The 19,054-nt window shown below is 41.7% G+C and overlaps 2 protein-coding genes across 2 annotated transcripts; one reads left to right on the forward strand and one right to left on the reverse strand.

Moving 5' to 3' along the window:
- Positions 1-7,571: 7,571 nt before the first annotated feature.
- arf6a (ADP-ribosylation factor 6a) lies at positions 7,572-9,199 on the reverse strand. Its single transcript, XM_007573236.2, has 2 exons — positions 9,025-9,199; positions 7,572-8,873 (listed from the first exon to the last, which is right to left on the reverse strand). Exon 2 carries the CDS (start codon positions 8,190-8,192, stop codon positions 7,665-7,667), a length of 528 nt encoding a protein of 175 aa, XP_007573298.1. The 5' UTR covers positions 8,193-8,873; positions 9,025-9,199; the 3' UTR covers positions 7,572-7,664.
- Positions 9,200-11,819: 2,620 nt separating this feature from the next.
- Positions 11,820-18,766, forward strand: prpf39 (PRP39 pre-mRNA processing factor 39 homolog (yeast)). Its single transcript, XM_007573237.2, has 15 exons — positions 11,820-11,962; positions 12,952-13,363; positions 13,503-13,693; positions 13,810-13,935; positions 14,573-14,691; positions 14,786-14,953; positions 15,076-15,256; positions 15,674-15,781; positions 15,875-16,039; positions 16,535-16,661; positions 17,286-17,554; positions 17,696-17,880; positions 17,967-18,050; positions 18,170-18,284; positions 18,370-18,766. The coding sequence occupies exons 2-15, from the start codon at positions 12,985-12,987 to the stop codon at positions 18,457-18,459; spliced, it is 2,307 nt and encodes a 768-aa protein (XP_007573299.1). The 5' UTR covers positions 11,820-11,962; positions 12,952-12,984; the 3' UTR covers positions 18,460-18,766.
- The last annotated feature ends 288 nt before the right edge of the window (positions 18,767-19,054 follow it).

The raw sequence follows: 19,054 nt of genomic DNA on the forward strand, positions 1-19,054 counted from the left end.
TAAAATAATCTGTGGTGTACTGTCTTGGTTTTTAACTAGAGGTGTGGAAGGCCTCTAATCCTGCACTGCTGAGCCCTTCTACAACTGTTAAAGCAATTTTAATAAGGCACCTGCTAACAACCTGCTGTACATGCACACACACACACACACACACACACACACACACACACACACACACACACACACACAGCTGCTGGTCCGAGCTTTGCTGAGTACTTCACGTTAAAGCAGATGGCTCTTCAGACGGGACGTTTGTAAGAACCAGTGGGGAGGCTCTGTGTGTGTGTGTGTGAGTGTGAATGAAGTGTGTGTGTGAAGTGTGTGGGGTGGGTTATTTTGGGATTTTGTGCTATGTGTTATTTAGGGATGTAAATAACACTTCTCTAAATAAAGAAACCAGAGACAGAAACCGGCTTTGTCTGTTAACACCTCGACAGCTTATATATTAATAATTACACAGAACGAAAACTGTAATACCTTTTACCTAATTTTGACATGTTTTATTTCTTCTGGTTAAAAAAAAGTGTACTGATGCATGATTGGTTGTTTCACTGACATCCCGGAGCGGAATCAGGTCCATATTATTTTTTCTGCTTACGAAAAGCCAGTGCATTGTGCCCTTTCAGGCCCATGCCTTCATAACCAGTCTCTTTCTTTCATTGATATCGCCTTCTTCCTTTTGCTATCTTAGTCTGTCCATCTGTCACTGTGGTGTGCCATGTGTCACACAGGAAGGTTGCAGCACATGTCAGTTCCTGTCACAACCGAAAGCACAACTCAACATTTATTCAACCCACCGTGCCTTTGTCTATAGAAGACAAAAGATTTGGCATAATTAAAAATTCTCGTAGCTTCCTGTTATTTCAGATAGGCATCGTAGAGGTAACCATTATTGCTAGGCTTTTCTGAGGTACCTTAGCTTCTTCAAATGGCTTCTGAGAATTTGTTTTAACAAAACAAGTGCAGTGCTTTGCATTTCTTAACTTTTTTTTTTTTTTAAATTTTGTCACGTTAATGTCACATACTTCCATTTATTTCAATGGGCTTCTATGGTGTGAGCAATTTTAACGCAGAAGGAAAATGCTACACACTTTGAATCAACTTAGAGTCAATACTTTAGCCAAATTTAGGCAAATCTTTTGAGATTTACTGGAAAGTGGACCTCTAGTCCCTTCATCTTCTAAGATTGCCATCTATCGTCACATCGACTCTAAACAGCTTTACCCACAGTATGATAGGGCCAACACCATGTTTCACCATTGTACAGTGTGTTCAGGGTAAATCTGAGTTCAGTGTCTTCTGTTTTGATCTTTTTTGACCAGAAATCCTCTTCCACTTGTTTGCTACTTGTGTACCTTTTGTCGAAAAATGCAAATGGATTCTCTCCAGCTCCTCCAGAGTCAAAGTGGGCCTCCGGATTTGTGCTCTGATCATTAAACTTTGTCCGATTTGGTCGTTTAGGAGGACGGCCTCGGCGGGTTTGTGGTTGTGACATGCTCCTTTTATGTCCAGACAGTTCCCACAAGATGAAATTTATTAATGGGTGTGAGAATAAAGCAGTTGCACAGCACATTTAAAACATTTTATTGGTGGAACATTCAGAAGACCATGTACTGTTCTCCTTCCAGTTCTCATTATGCAGCGCCGTGTTGGTCGACGATACAAAATCCCACGAAAATACGTTGCCGTTTGCGGTCTGAATATGACAGAAAGGAGTATAAATACTTCTGCAGCTTTCTGTCCCTGCGTCTAATTATACATTTCATTCAATAAAGATTAAATGAGATGGATTTCATCCAGTGAACGCTGCTGCTAATGCACCGCCTCCACTAATTACAACTGTGTGCCCTAAATCGTTGGTGCTGCGTTGGTGCCGCCTGCGGCAGAAACACGTCGCCCTCCCATTGCACAGCTCTCCTCCAAAAAGGCAAACGCAGGCTCTGGGCTCCCTATAATTATTAGCACATTGTCCGCAGCAGAGGGGAACGGAGTGTGCAACAGACTCGGGAGGAGCTCTCAAAATTGCCCTGCTAGCTGAATGCCGCCCCGCGTGTTGCTTTAATGGACGCCGTTTAAGCGGGGAGGGCCTTTGTGCTGCAACTGTGACGGCGAAGCCGAAGCTCTCTGGCCCGTCCAATAATAGCCCGGCTTTTGTCCTTTTAAGCGGAATCTGCTGCAAAGAACAATTATGTCGATGCGGAGGAATTTCATTGGCCCTGTAGCGAGTGACAAAGGAATAAATGTTTAGCTTAAAAGGCCCCGAGAAACACAAGCGGTAGGATGCCGAGGAGAAAAGAGAACTGTAGAAAGTATAGCTCATTGAATTACACACAGAAAATGTTTGTTGTGCTCCGGGGTTTAGGACAAATCGTCTTTTTTTTATTATTTTTTTAATTTTGCAAAAGTATTACAGTCCAGCATTTGTTAGGTAAATTAGAAAAGCGCTGATTTCTTTTGTCACCGAGATCAATCAGAGTCGTTTCTGGTAAAGCGTTTGCTGATCTCAACTTCCTGTGTGATACCGTATTAGAGGTAATAAAGTAGCATGTAAATATTACTGGTGAAATATTACCAATTTCATCAGCATCACACTTTTATCAGTGATATTCTGGATGCTCCAGTGTTAGTTTCTTTTTCCACAGCAAACAGATATTTTATCCCAACTGGACTTCTGTCGTAGTGCGGTGGTCAAGCATGGGTTTTAACTCTTATAAGAAAGTTACAAGGATGTTTCGACAACACAAGAGCTAAAAAGTGATTAGCTTTATCTTTTGTTTCACAGCGCACTCGACGCATACAGCTACAGTTTGCAAAAAAAATTTGCATCTTGTGCAAAGCAGTTTGCTGAACGCTAGGCTAACATATTTAATCTGTTTTAATTTGACTAACTCATCCGGGAGCAAAACTGTTCTCTAACTTTACACATGTAACGCTTTACTTTGAGCGTTGTTCAATTTAACAACCAGCGTTTCAGCTGCTTTCTGTGCAGTTCTGCTTGCACATACCTGAGCAGATCGAAACAGTTTCTCTTTAGAACGTGAAGACCGTTTTAAAAAGGTTTTGTAAGGTGCTTACATTACAAAGGTAAACCTAAATTTATTCGATCAATAAAATGATGTGGATAACCCGAATTATAGCTTTGCTAGCTGCACACATGAACATAAGCAGCAGAGGAGTTGAGATTTATCAGACACACTTAAAAAGGCCTTGATTTCTGTGTTGAATGAGGATGTATATTCATTTAAATATGCACAATTCCTCTTACATTCAACCTTCTGAAAAGAACAAAAACTGTAAACTAAGCTATGTTTGTAATGGCTTCATTAAGACATATACAGATTTGGATACAGTACTCTATCGTGGGCTGCAGTTGCCACTAAAATACATCTTGCAATAATTAGGACAATGTGCTTGTTCAGTGAGGTTGTTGACGTTCTATCCTGCGAATGTTTTTTTTGTCACTTTGTTTTCTCAGTTCTGTTTTTTTCCCCGCTTTCTGCAGGTGTAGAAGCAGACTTCTAAACTTCTAGGGTGTTTTCTTTATCATTCTGTCTCTCCTCTACTATCTTTTAACTTATTAAACCCTTTCTTTTCTGTCTTCGTCCATTTAGCCCAGAGCAACTTCTAATGAATTTTTTTTCTATATATCAAGCAGATAGCTATATTGAAAGCCATAATAACAATAGCATTTCTTCCTGTTCTTTTGGTTTAAGTCTATTTAACGAGGTGCGTTAAAATGTGCTGGAGTGACTAGGATTTTTTTTTTTTTTTTTGCCCAAACTCGGTGACATGCATAGAGAAACATATAATGCTCCCCCCTCCTCCACCTGTTGCTACGCACTGCTGGAAAGCAGGCCGCGCCTTCCCACCAAACTTTTAAGGAGGACAAATGATGCATTTCAAAGATATTTTCTGTCACAAAAAGCGCAGTCATGATGTCAAAACAAAATTAACATCTGACCTCACTCCTAACAGGTAAACTCTGTTTTCACAATGCAGTTGACAAGTTACATGTTGTACATCTTCTAAAGCAAACAACCATTAACTGTACAGTAGCCTGCAGGCAAATAGTTGTGAAGCAAGGTCTGGAATGACAAAAAGAGATATTTTGTTAAATAATTTCATTGACTACTACTACTAACTTGACCAAGGGTATATTTTAACTTATTGCGTTCTACTTTATAAAAAATAATGAATAATGGTAACTGTAATACCAAAGCAATTAACTGCTTTGTTTTAAATCATAATACAAATGCAGTGATAATAACTATATCTTTAACTCAAGGTTTCTCAAATCAGCTGTAGTTTGGCAGTAAAACTTGAGAGTAAAAGCTCGGGAATTGAAACTTTAAGGTTTTTTTTTTTTTACTTAGCCCCTGACTCTGAGCATTGCCAAGTGTTAACTCTTCGCTTCTATGGAAACAGCTGTAGGAGGACGACACAGACAGCGAAGTGTGAGAAAAAAAAAAAAAGAAAAAGAAAAAAAGACGGGTCTGCTGGTTTTTATCTTCCACATCCACGTATCTTTCATTGAGGACGTCGACATTCGTGTGCAGTTTTAATTCGGCGTCAGCTCTCTTTTGTGTCGACTTGTAAGGCATAATTGGTGGCTTTCCGATGAGATGAATGAAGAACTGAAGGGAGATTAAAATCAAAGAGCAACGCCTGAGTAAACAGTTGACAGGGGAACTACCAGTAGGCTTGGTTTGTGAGCTTTGTTTGAAGTCGACCCCGTCAAAGGCGTACAATAGAGTAGTTAGCCTCCGCCCAGGGGAAAAGAATAGAAACAAACAAACAAAAAATGTAGAAAATGTCCATTTAATTGTATTGTTTAAACCGAGGGGCCACAGGTGAGCCTGACAGGGTTTGACACCAGCTATCGTGTGTGCGGAGCATGTGCCGGTGAGCACATTGACAGCGGTACAAAAGGCCTGTGACACATGCAGCATGATTCACCGGCCCCAGCGATGACGTAACATCAGGAGTAGTTTCAAACTCCTCTCCCTTTTACACATTTCCTCTCACAGGTTCCCCCTTCTGAGCCACGTTTTCGGTCAAAGTTTCCACATCCAAAAACCAAAAAGGGTCGTGAAAAAAATAAAAAAATAAAAAAAATAAAACAATAAGAAAAGTGTCGCAAAACAAGGGGTATGTTTGACACTTTTTCTGGCACCCAAATGCTCTGACAAGAAAAAACAACAACAAAAAGGACAGGAAATTCTTGTGTCTGGTGATCCTACTTTAAATAACAAACAAACAAACAAAACAAAAAAAGACGGTGGAGAAAAAGCAACGGCGGTTTCGTGAGAGATAACCGGGCCCCTGTCTCATTTGTGTGACTACCTCGGGCGAACAAGCTCCGTCCTTCAAGCCGGACACATGCGGAGTAGCGCTTTGCTTTCGGCCAAGCTTCACATCGACAGCTGCAGAGCAAACACAACAAAAGCAAACAGAGCAGCAGAGAGAGACACAAAGCAAGCATTCCTGAACAGGAATCCATAGACTTTTTTTTGTGTCTTTGGGAAGTTTTTTTTTTTTTTTACGAGATGGAATCACATAAACAAAACAAAACACACACACACACACACACACAAACAAACAAAAAAACACTTTATAGGATTTCACCTGTTCTTCTGTTGACTCTCAGATCTAAGTGCCAACAATCAGCTTTGCTAAAAAAAAACTTTCCTGGCTTTCATTCCACCTTCTTTCTTAAGATCGCATTTTCACAAGCAACTTTATTCCTTATTTTTGAATGCCATGGGTGACACATGACGCTCCAAGCGGGCGGTATCAAGTGTTAAGCAGGCAGGGGGAAAGCAAAGACTGAATGGCTTTTGAAATAGTATAGCCCGACTTCAGATCTGTGCCTCAGGATTAGTGGTTTACTCAGAGGCGAAGCGGCAGGACGGTGATGAATAAACTTCATCATCATAATCATGTGATTTCCTCTCGGCTGTGCGTGCGTTTTTGGCGGCGACCCTCTCTTAGTAATGAAGTCTGTAGAAAAGAAAACACGAGAACCGCTGCAAGAGTCTGCCACCCCGGATTGGACTGGACTGGACGAAGTGATACTCGGAGACCTTTTGACGGGAGCACGCTTTACCTCGCAATCACTACTCGGAAACTAGAGCTCTCATCATTTATTCACAACAAATGACTCACAGGAGCAGAAAGGAAACAAGCCGAGGCTCACTTCTCTTCGGTTTGTCCTTCTTTCAACTATCGCAACGCCCTAAGCTCTCATTTCCTCTTTTATGAGCTCAATCTTTTTCAGACGGGAAATATTGTTTTTTTTTTTTTTTGGTAATGCAAAAGTAGCAACCGGTCATTGAAAAGGCACCACTTCCATATTGATCTGGATATATATTTCTTTTATTATTTCAACAGCATAGCATAAGAAAAAAAAAGGTACTAGGGGGGAAAGAATTAAACAGCAATATGGTTTTAAACTTTTAACAGAATTGACTGCAGGACTTCAAACGGGCTGGTGATGTTTAAAACAAACAAAAAAAAAAGAAAAAGAAAAAAAGGTAAAGAAGCACCTGTTTTGGAGGCGAGTGGGGGGGTTGGGAACTTTGTAAACCTCGCTGGAGTCCAAAAGTCAGTTCAAGAAAATCCAAAAAAAAAAAGTATGCACTACCAGCAAGTTGCTCAACCCCCCCTCCCTTCTCCCATTCAAAGTGCAAACTCAGCGGCTGAGAATACCCTTCGCCATTGCGACTGTCTCAGTTTCGGGGAGGACGGGGAGTGGGAGGGGGGGCACACCTGGGACCCTGGTCCGGCCTAAGGCAGCTGAAAACTACAAAACACTCAATGGAAGCTCTGAGAGAAACGAGAGTGGAGATGACAAGAGACTGGTTGGTAACAGATTCTCACCCTGAAACAACCCCGCCCCCCCAACCCAAAAAAAACTTACATATATATATTTTTTTATATATCCATATCACAGTGTGAATATCCAGCGTCCATGTTGGACATTATCATGAATGGAACCACTGCACAGGAGAGAGGAGCTTCCACATCTCATTCATCCCAGTACAATCAGTTGAACTTTTTAAAAAAGGTCCTAATAACACATCCATAGTACACATTCTGACAGAAAACGGAGGCATCACCCCCCGAGCCTTCAGAAGTGATATGCTGATCTAGGAAACCGTTTCTGGGCTTTCCCCCCCCCCCATCCTTTGGATATGTAGCTGGGTTGTGAGAGTGCAGGATGCAAACTAAGTAGGAGGGGGATGGGGGGAGGCAGCACCGTTCAGGTGAGTCCCCCTTTAAAAGAAACGATACAATAATGAGGAAACAAAAGCAAAATGCAGTAAAAAGCACAAAAGTAAGATGTGTAGATTAACAGAACTGATTACACAGATTGAGAACTAAAGAAAACTAAAGAAAAACATTTTCTTTTTTATTTTGCTTAACTGAAAATTTGGGATTAAAGTGAAATACTTGTCATAAAGAAAAATAAACCAATAAGTAAATTACGACTCTTTTCAATACACATTAAGCAAAGAGATCATTGAATTGAATTAATTGCTTCAAATTGCATCCTTGTTTTTTTTATTTTGTTTTTTTTAATTCTCTGCTACTTTTTTTGTGTGTGTGTGTGTGTGAGTGTGTGTGTGTCTCGAAACGTCCAAGCTGGTGGGTGGGAGGAAACATTAGGATTTGTAATTTGAGGTAAGCCAGGTCAGGCCCTCGTATAGTCCATCCCCTGTCGTTGCACACGAGGGCTGAACGTACCAATTCCTATCCCGGATCCGGGTCAGGCCCAGCTTCTCCTGGATCTCGTGGGGCTTCATGGCGTCTGGCAGGTCCTGCTTGTTGGCGAAGATCAGGATGATGGCGTCCCTCATCTCCCGGTCGTTGATGATCCGGTGGAGCTCCTGCCTGGCCTCGTCGATCCGGTCCCTGTCAGCGCAGTCCACCACAAAGATCAGGCCCTGCGTGCCCGTGTAGTAATGTCTCCAGAGGGGCCGGATCTTGTCCTGGCCGCCCACGTCCCACACGTTGAACTTGACGTTCTTGTAGGTGACGGTTTCCACGTTGAACCCCACCGTGGGGATGGTGGTGACCGACTGTCCCAGTTTCAGCTTGTACAGGATGGTGGTTTTCCCGGCAGCGTCAAGTCCAAGCATCAATATTCTCATCTCCTTGTTGCCAAAGATCTTTGACAGCATCTTCCCCATCTTGTTTACTGTGCATAAATACTTTGTTAGAAGAAGAAGGGGAACTCCTAATTAGAGCCAAGCTTGTTTTCAGGACAACAGAGAAGGCCGGGGTTCAACGTGAAGCTACACACGTGACAACAGTGGGTTGACACAAGTGTCAAAAAAATCTGAGAGCTGGCAGCAGCGTTTAGGTCTTTACAGTACAATGAGCTGGATTGAGGTAATCTGGCCTGAGGAATCAGAGGGACTTCATGGGGTGCTTTTGTAGATTTGGGTGGGGATATATTTTCATGATCCACTGCCCTCCGATGTGAGAAGAAAAAACGACATTCCCTTCTTTCAAAGTCGGCTTAGACCACACACTCCCTCCCAAAACCAACAAAAATATGGGTCGACTCTGCTTACAAGATCCTTTTTTCCTCCCAGGTGACCGAGCAGAGTCTGGTTTGAGGAGTTCTTTCAACCTCAGGACAATATAAATCAGGCCCAGGCCAAGCCGGGGGATCCCACTTCCTTCTTGGCCGCCGGCTGTCCACACTTAGCTTATTCCCCCTCGGTGAATTTCGAAGCACGCCGATTTTCTTCGCTAACCGGCGGCGACAATTCAGAGCCTTCCGAGTCCGCTTCAGTACCGGGGTAACCACAGGAGGACCGCTCAAAAGGTCATTGATTCATCCGACTTTCTTCTCTTCCTTCCCCCTGTGACATAGGAGCGGTCCGAAGAAGGGAGGGGTGTTAGTACAGAGGACAACTTTGAATCCGACAAAAAAAGAAAATACTCTCTCTGCTGAAACCTACAAGCTCAACGGAAAACAGATGAAAAAAAAAACTGCAAGAGCGGGATAAATACCTGCGTCTGCGGCGACCATTCCCCAGTCCCCCGGGCCGTTTCTCCCCCACTCTTGCCGCTCTCGATTTGTCTTCCTCCCTCTGTGTCTCCAGCCGTTCAGTCAGGCACAGCGGTGGCGGGGCTGTTACCGGAAAAGGTGCGGACCGAGATCAGCCGCCACTTCCTCTGCAGCGCGCACTCACACACACAGAGCAGTGCTGCGTTCAGGAACACGAGTAAAGCTCCGTCATCTGAAATTATAAAGAAATAACGCTAAGACTATTAGCATGAGCTTAAAAAAAAATAAAAATAAAAAATAACATGTCAGACAAGGAACATAGTCCAAAGTAATTTCACTTGGTTTGCTTTCTTGTACTTTATTTGATATAAAACAATGTAAATGATAAAAAACAGACCTTGTCTAATTTGCCTAGTTTACATGTTGAACACCTTCTGAGTCATAAAGGAATTAATATTTAACTTAATTTAATTGACATGAAATAAAGTAAATTATTTCATATAAAAAACTAAATACAGGTAAGCGTATCTTTGTAAATCTATAAAGTGCTCAATAACTTCAAAAGTAAAATACAATTTGAAATTATCAATAACTATTACAGTGGTGACTTTAAAAAAAATATTAAGCTTGAATATTTATTTATGGAATCTTATTGTTATTACAGAACTTAATATGCTATTTTTGTTTTCACTTGTATTCATAATTTCAAATTTATTTGAGCAGGGTCTATAGACCCTAAAGCCAAAGGCTAATTTATTTAGATCAAGTTAATATTATTTGTCAAAATCAATGCATAATTATCTTAGAATAAAATTACAAACATAGACTGAAACAATATTTCAGAATGTGTTAATTCTTTAACATGATAAATAATTTATTATTTACTACTCTTTATCTACTGTACAGTATGTACAGCCATGTGGCTATGGGAAATAAATGTTTCCGATTACCCCTAAAGGCGCCGTAGCCATTTCGCATGCGCGCAAGAAAAAAAAGAAAGCGGCAGCTCAGTTGCAAGTGGCCCATTAGCTCGTATTGCCGCCATTAGAACGCTCATATCAGACACAATCACCTCCAATGTGACGTGTACTTTTTTTTAGTAAAACTACTAAAATAGTTCATGCGGCACAAGGATTTCAAGATGGGTTTTACAAGCGGTTCTTTCCAACATGTCCGATCAGTCATTCAAACAGTTTCCGTTTGATTAGTGCGTGACGTGGAGGCTGTGCATGAAATGGGCGGGGGGTGAGTGAGGGAAACTACAGCGCTGCTGTTCTGTCAAAATGCCAGTGGGGTATGGCAGGCCGTTTTAACGTAAAATCGGTTTCGTCAGACTATCTTTAATTACATTCCAGATGTAAAATGGACACAACTACATTTTCACCATTCTGAATGGTATTTTAAGATATCTTCATTTAAATTGTGCCCACTAAGGAGAAGAATTCAAGATATGGTGTATAAGCACCCATACAGCTGCATGAAAAATTTTGGGTGTCCTGTGATGAAACCGATTTTGAGTTGCTATAGTTTGCCATAAATGGTGGTCCAGGAAAAATTTACCAGGGGGACAAGAGTGGGACCAGTGTTTTTTTTAATGGGAGGTTCAGAACAAAAGAATGCAACAAACAAAAAAATTAAACAAAACAGGACAATATAGCATGGTTTAATCAGACGACCTCTGAAGCTGCAGGTTTCTATGTTTAAACTACAACATAAACGTTCAGTAATTTATATAATCATGGTTTCATTTGATCAACCCGAGTAAAATATTTATTCAGTTTTTAATGGCAACTTTGCACGTGATGTCAACTAAGAACAAAACAACAAATAAACATAAATGAAAGGTACTCACAGACCTGACATTTTACATCTATACAAGGATATGAAGAGCTAAAAATGCTACTCTTAACCCAGTCCCTAAGCAGTTGTTAGGTCAACAGGGGGCCACAATGTCACACAAGTAAAGTTCACAAATGATATTTTCTACAATGACACAATTTGACTAAATAAATCGTTTGATCCTTGACATTTAAAATATTACATGTAAGTCAAGGAATAAAAAAACAGTTTCCTAGTGTATTTTGTTGCTGAACAAGCTAATATTAGTGTGGTTTTCTTTTTATAGTCTGTCCAAGTCGCATTAACAACTGAATGGTCACGCATAGTAAAAAGACACTTAGGAATGTCAAGACAGAATAAAAGAAGTTAGGTCTGTGAAAAGCATCTGAATTAATTTTTTAAAGTAAAAAATGTAAATCAAGATGTATACATTCTATTAATCTTTACATGTTTTGTTTTTCAATATGCACAGATTATCTCAAGTTCTCTCCAAATAAATCAATCAATCAATCACATAAGCAAATGTGATTTAACACACATTTAGTTATTCAGTTGCTAATATTGCTTTCTTGTTGTGAACTAATGGTTCGGTTCTTCAGGTAGGTTGTTCAGTAGCAGTTCAGACAGTCACGAACGTTTCCCAATATCGTGATAGCAGGAATAAGGAAAAACATAACTCAGAATAACAAGCACAGGTTTCCTGCCAACAAATATGGCAGATAATATTAAACAACCAGCGTCCATGTAACTCCAGTAAGTTTGGGCTTGTTTTCCTCTCTTATTTTTATTTATTTATTTATTTACTTGTTTGTTTTAATATAATAGATGTACTTACATTTTAATATCATTGGATACATTTTTGTCTTAGTGTAAATAAAGTTTGTTTTAAAAAAAAAAAAGTCTTTGCCCCTGCGTTTTTCCCTGGTAACCCCGTTCAGCGTGTCTCCATGGTGTTCTGAGCAGGCATGCGCACTCTGGGTCTGTTCTTCCCCCCAAGTTGATAGGTATGGTGGATGACGCGCGTCTGTCGGTTGTTCGGTTATAACTTTTGAGAGTAATTACCGTTTGAGAGGATTGACTTCAGTGACTTGGGAGCTGCAGGTGAGATTTTCAACCACGACATTCATCCTACTTTGCAATCAATGACTACGATTAGACATTGTGCTAATGCTAGCCACGCTGGTGGAGACGATAACCGGCTAGCCAGTCTGGTGTGTAGTACCAACTGGGGACGAAATCAAAAAGGAAGATTTATAGTTGCGTTGCTTTGTTATCTCGGTATTTCAGACCAGTTATTAGAGAGGGTATTTGATTATGTATAAAAACAAATATGGAAACAACGCAATCGGGAAAAAATGTCTCTATGCTATTGCTAGCTAGTTAGCTTAACATTCGCGTCAAGTAGACAGGCTTAGAGGCCCAATTTATCGCTGAACTTTGAGCAAGCGATCACCCGGATGAGACATCGCCTCATTTCAGCAAACCCTCTGTCATAACGCTGGTATCTTTCCTCTTTTTTTTTTAAACTTGAAGTTTTTTTTTATTTTTTATTTTTATTGGGCATGTTATGAAGCTAACACATCTCCGCTATTATTTTTAGCAGGTCAGCTTGAACCTTGTATCGAAATTGAATTTAGGACTAGGAAGTATCTTGTTGCACCACCAGCTGGCGCTTCTGTCACCTGTCTGCATGGGGTTTATTTTCGGCGCCCAGTCATTTAAAAGTACAGTAATCCATCTTAATGTAAACGTTGAGCTAAATTGAAGCTTGATGTTGCTTTAGATGTAATGAATGGGTCCTGGAATTCAATTTAGGTTTTTGTTCACCTGGTGGAAAGACGCCATCAGTTGAGTTCTGGGAAATATGCTTTGGCTGCTTCAAACTACTTTTCTTGATCAATAATTAGGAATGTGTAATTATTTTCTATTAAGAGCCTATCCTCTGACTTTGTGCTTGTAGCATTTAATTTAAAAGAAAATTGGAATTCACTTCCTTTTTTTTTACTTGGTTTTGCTTGTAAAATAAAAGGTGCATCCCGTATTTTTACTACTCATAAAATAACCAATATGTTTTTCTTTTCCCCCAACAGGTCTGTGATTCTAAAGGTGCCACTTTTACTGGAATGCTGGACACTGAGTCCACAGCCATGGAGAGTAATGGGAACGAATCTCTTCCTGACCTTCCTGCTCAGGCAGCGGACTGGTCCTTGGAGCAAGTTCCTCCACAGCCGGCTGCCAGCGTAGCGCCGGAGGGCTCCAATTCTTCTCAGGACGATCTGACACAAGAGCAGCAGCCGAGCCAACAAACGAACTCCTCCGAGTTGGGATCCGTGGAGAAGGCTGTGGAGCAGTTTCAGCTCGCCAGCGCGTCTCTTTTCCAAGAAGAGCATCCTCCTCCGCCGCCACCGCCCCCTCCGCCGCCACCTACAGAGGATCCAGACCAACCGCTGCAATTTGCTACTGAGCCTCAGCCAGAGGCTTTTGTGCCAGATGGAAGTCAAGGTAACTAATAATAGCTAATCTAAGTTTAACATCCTTGGGTATTTAGTAAGGCAGCAAGCCTAGGATCAAATGAAAAGACTGTACTGAATGTTCTGTTTTTCTGTTATTATTTTGTAACTTTTTTACAAATCTTTTGTAGATGGTACAGAAGCCACACAGATGGAGGATGGCATGGAGCTGGAAGAACCAGCCCGAGACGGTTCACAGGAAATTTCTCTTCCAACAGAACCAACCCCACCCTCAGAGTTTGAAAAGCTTTTTAAGATCTGTGAAGACAGCCCAGAGGACTTCAACGCCTGGGTTTCACTGCTGCAGTATGTCGAGCAAGAAGTAAGAAAACATACTTGAAATACGGCAACTCGCCTCCGTCGCGCTTGTATGTAATGCCTGAGGTTTTCATTTAGAAACAGAGTTGTAATCTTGTGTTTCCATTGTGTCTTTTGCAGAATCTTCTTCTCCCTGCAAGGAAATCGTTTGACGTCTTTTTCCTGCGTTATCCCTACTGCTATGGCTACTGGAAGAAATATGCAGACATGGAGAAAAAACACGGCAACCTACAGGTTTCAGAAGAGGTACAAGTTCCTCTGAGACTCTTTTTTTAATGTTTTTTTTTCCATAGGCACCAAAATGAGGTCAGCAGAAAGAAACAAAAATAAATCAGAGTCCAGTGCAGTCCTTTAGGTATTTATAGTGGAGTGTTTTTGTTAATATGGTTCATTAATAAGAAAGAAGGGGGTGGAGCGGAAGCATTATGTAATAAGGAGAAAAAAAAATACTTTTTTTTTTCTTGATGATTTTATATAGTTTGAGGGGAAGCTACATAGGGAAAGCAGTATTATCACAGTTTGCATTATGACGTCTCTCCACCCCAGCATGCCGTTATGCCATGCATGTTGTAGATGTTTAACTGAAACACCCATTTGCATTGGACTAATAATTATCCTGGCTGTGACATGAATGAGCTCTTTGAGGTAACTGATTGCTTTAAATTAAAGTGTCCAGAAGTGGGAACAAACCTGAAACGTGCTGGACAATGCCTCAAATTCCAGAGTTGGGGAAAACAGTCGCGTAATAAAAACAAACTCTTGAACTTTGTGGTTGGACTTAAATCTTTATCTGGTTGAGCGCGCCAAAGCGTTCAGCTTTTACAGAGAATCATAAAACCGTTTCAGCTTCTAACCAACGACTTTCAAACACTCTCCTACCAAGGTGTACAGAAGAGGCTTGCAGGCTATTCCTCTTAGTGTGGACCTTTGGCTTCACTACCTCACCTTTATCAAAGAGAACTCGGACCCCAACGATCCAGAGACGGAGGGACGAATCCGAGCGTGAGTGCAGCGTTCGTTGCCTAAACGTGACCTACTTAAAACCCACGACTTTGACAATAAACATCCCTTCTTTTCCTTGTTTTTTTTTTTATAGTTCATACGAACATGCAGTGCTCGCAGCAGGCACAGATTTCCGATCTGACCGCCTTTGGGAATCCTACATAAGCTGGGAGACGGAGCAGCAGAAGCTGGCTAACGTCACCACCATCTACGATCGCGTCTTAGGCATACCGACGCAGTTGTACTCCCAGCACTTTCAGAGGTACACAGGAGGACGAGCAGTTAATTTTTATTATTTCATGTTTTTTTTTTGTTTTTTTTTTTGTTAAACTACTTCAGTCACGCCTCTGAGACTGAATGACATTTTGGTTTTCGTTTGCTCAGGTTCAAAGATCACGTGCAGGGCAACCACCCCAAATACTTTTTGTCAGAAGAGGAGTTTGTTCAGCTCAGACTCGAGCTCTCTAAGTCCAGCCTGTCTGGAATGGTCGGCGAAGACGGAGAGTCGAACGTTCCTCAGGAGGAGCTGCCACCGGGAACCGAGGACCTCGCCGATCCCGCCAAGGTAAGAACGTCGCCGCCATTCCTGGTAAGGGACAAAACTGACAACATTCCACTTGCAGGTTTAGCAGGAGCATTCCTGTTGTCCATGATAACATAGGGTTAAAAAAACAACGAAAAAAAAAAAAAAGAAAATGCTCAGGTTTGAAGAAGTTTTTCTATGTCACCAGCCAAGCCAGGAGATCCAGTAAGGGACTCGCCCTTAAACTAAAAGGATCAACCGGGGCTCCTTTGAACCCAGCTGTGCAGGGTGCAAACTTTCCTGTCCCCTCTACAGGCTTCTTGTCTCTGGCAACATCATGGTGATGTAAATCCTTGGTTGCAGGACTAGCAGTATTCAACAAGTGGACAATGTTGTGCTGGAGAGAAGCCATAAAAGTGCTGATCTGGTTCTTGGTGTGTTGTCTTTTTCTTTTTGTAGAGGGTGACAGAAATTGAAAACATGCGCCACAAAGTGATCGAGGTTCGGCAGGAAGTGTTCAACCACAACGAGCATGAAGTCAGCAAGCGCTGGTCCTTTGAAGAAGGGGTAAGTTTTTTTCTTCTTCTTCTTTTTTCTTTTCCTCCCTCCATGTTCGCTCGTGAAAGCGGCATTTTCCTGAACGATTTCTCCCTTTGTCAGATTAAGCGACCCTACTTCCACGTCAAAGCGTTGGAGAGAACGCAGCTAAACAACTGGAAGGAGTACCTGGACTTCGAAATCGAGAACGGGACCCCGGAGCGCGTGGTGGTCCTCTTTGAGCGATGCCTCATCGCGTGCGCCCTCTACGAGGAGTTCTGGATCAAGGTATTTTTGTTGGGCTTGAACTCGCGACTCGTTGCTGCTGCCTCCCTGCACTTCCCCATCAACGTTGATAATCACATCATCGACTCAGTTTAAAAAAAGAAAAGAAAAACAACAAGAAAAAAAACAAAACAAAGAAACGTCCTGCACTCTCTTTGCGTGTAACGTTGATATGTGACTGTATCTGTTGTATTAGGGGATGGCCAGCTTGCCACACAAGATATGACTGCAGCATTTGCCAACTACTACGTTGCATCTTCTTCGTCTCCCACTACCTTACAGAAACTTATCTAATTGGTTCCATGAAGGTGCTGATGGGTTTACACAGAAAATTTCTCAAAACGATCTTGTCTATGAAGCAATTCACTGAGTGTGCGAACTGTATTTACAGGTTAAAAATGTTCTGTTTCTCTTGCCTTTCTTCTTTTCTTCTTCTTTTTTTTTCCTCTGTCCTCTTGCCTTTCTCCCAACTTGCTTTCCTTTTTTTCCATTCTAAAGTATGCTAAGTATCTAGAAGGCTTCAGCACTGACGGTGCAAGACATGTGTACAAGAAGGCGTGCTCCATACACCTGCCCAAGAAACCTGCCATCCACCTTCTGTGGGCAGCATTTGAGGAGCAGCAAGGTAAAAACATAAATTCAGCAAGCCGGTCGATTTAACTTTATAGAATGTAGTATTTGCACAGTCCACAGACTTTTTAACGGGGTTATGGCCTGAGCCTGACATTGGGCGGCTTTATCCGTTCTAAAACTGTCTTAAGTTTTAGAAGATTTGGCGGCATTCGTGCCGTTATTTCCATTGAAGAAAGAAGGCATTTCAAAGAAGTACCGGCACCATCCATGTGTTCATCGTCATCCACATAGCCATGAAATGTGAAGCTGCGCTTTTTAAAAGTAGAACCCAAAGGGAGCACATGGCAGGCAGAAAAGGAGAGGTCCAAGAATTGATCCCTGAGGGACACCACAAGAGAAATGAGAACTTGAACGTAGTCTAACTCAGACCATTCTGTCCCTCTGAAATAAGATTAAACCTACTCCAGTGCTGATCCCTTAATCCCAACTTCATGTCGGCGTCGGTCTAATTTGGCCTCAGGATTAGAGAAATACCAGAATAAAGGTGTCCAATGTCATGCAGGTTTAAGTAATGTATGTCATTAGGAATTCAAAGGGTCAAAGTGAAACGACATTTAAAGTAATGGGATGCGAGTAAACGATCTCAGGTCAAAGTATCACTCTCGTCGTTCTCCAGGCAAAGTGGAAGAGGCTCGCGGGATCCTGAAGGCCTTGGAGGAAACGATCCCGAATTTGGCCATGGTCCGTCTCCGCAGGGTCAGCCTGGAGCGTCGCCGTGGCAACTTGGACGAAGCAGAGGCCCTGTTGAAGGAGGGAATGGAGACCGCAAATAACGAAATGGAGTCGTCGTTCTACGCCGTGAAGCTGGCGAGACACCTGGTGAAGGTGCAGAGAAGTCTGAGCAAAGCGAAGAAGGTCCTTCTTGATGCCATTGAGAAAGACCAGGTGAGGATCTGTCGATACTGGACGACGCAGTGAATACGGACATTACGTTTTTTTGTTTTCTTGGTTGAATGTTTCCTCTTTCAGGACGTCACTTGCTCTATCAGTTGTGTGTAATATATGTATGCATGTCTGCCTTTGCAGACCAGTTCGAGACTATACCTAAACCTGCTGGAGCTGGAATTCAGTGGCGATGTGATGCAGAACCAGGCGGAGATCTTGGCTTGCTTTGACCGGGCCCTAAGGAGCCCATTGTCCCTGGACTCTCGCATCATTTTCTCCCAGCGCAAAGTTGAATTCTTAGAAGACTTTGGCAGTGACATCAACGCGTAAGTGAAACGGGAGTTAACGTGTAGACGTTTACCGACATGTTAAGCTTTCCGTCTCACCGACGTTCCTTTAATCCCATACTTAGGCTTGTGGCTGCGTATGAGGAACAACAGAAACTACAGAAGGAAAGCGACTCTTTAAAGAGAACGGCTGAGAACGGATATGACAGGTGGGCGAGGAAACGGCACATTAGCGCACTGTGTTGTTCTCAAACACCAAGCATTGTTTAACCGCTAAAGCTAAATGGTCTTCAAACCAGAATTGTCTCATTCAAACCTTCTTCTCCAGCTCTCAAGAACCTGACGCCAAAAGGCAGAGACTAGACGATCCTTCCGCAGTTGCAGCAAACGCGATGACGGACATGCAGGCAAACAGCTCTGCATACAACTACAACTGGTACCAGGTAGGTTTGAGTAGAATGCCTTGTTGGCTTATCCACTCCCCCCAAAACAAATGAAGTTGTTAATGGGTTTCTGTTTCTTTATCAGCAACAGTATGGCGGCTGGGGACAAAATTCCTGGGGACAGTACAACCAGTATGCCCAGTACAACCAATACTACCCTCCTCCTCCTACATGATGCACTTGAAGATGGAATTGCATTTTTTTTTTCCTGACTTTAAACCTTGGAGCAAAGCAAATTACCTGGGTGTTGAGAAGATTTTAATTCAGCCACACACTGAGCAGGATAACCTTTATTTTCTTCTTCTTCTTCTTCCACTACTGCTGTTTACTCTGTGCTAATTGAATTTCATGTTACATCCCTGTGTAAGAACAAATTTGGTTCACAAATTTGGTAGGAATGTAAGAATTTGGTTTTAAAACAGCAATTGCTAGAGATGTTGTCAAAACAATATTGTTTTGATGAAATAAATGTTGAAGGCAAATTGACTTTTTTTTTTTGTCCTGTATAAGACAAAAGCGTTTTAATTTTTTAGATCGACTGACTTAGTTTGGTTTTTCTTTGTGTTCTGGCTTTAAGGTTGCTAGAGAAGCATTTCTGTATGTTTCTTGAGTCATGTTTCTTCTTTCCAGACTTGTAAAAATGTCATGATAGTTTCCATGAAGAGCTCCCTGTTTTCTTTGTTTTTTTTTTGTTTTTTTTATTATTTTGACCTGATTTCCTAATAAAGAAATTGATATCCTCAAGGCTTACTGTTTCATGGCAAGAAGTA

Source organism: Poecilia formosa, unplaced genomic scaffold (genome assembly GCF_000485575.1).
Source record: "Poecilia formosa unplaced genomic scaffold, Poecilia_formosa-5.1.2 Scaffold321, whole genome shotgun sequence".
NCBI lineage: Eukaryota > Metazoa > Chordata > Actinopteri > Cyprinodontiformes > Poeciliidae > Poecilia > Poecilia formosa.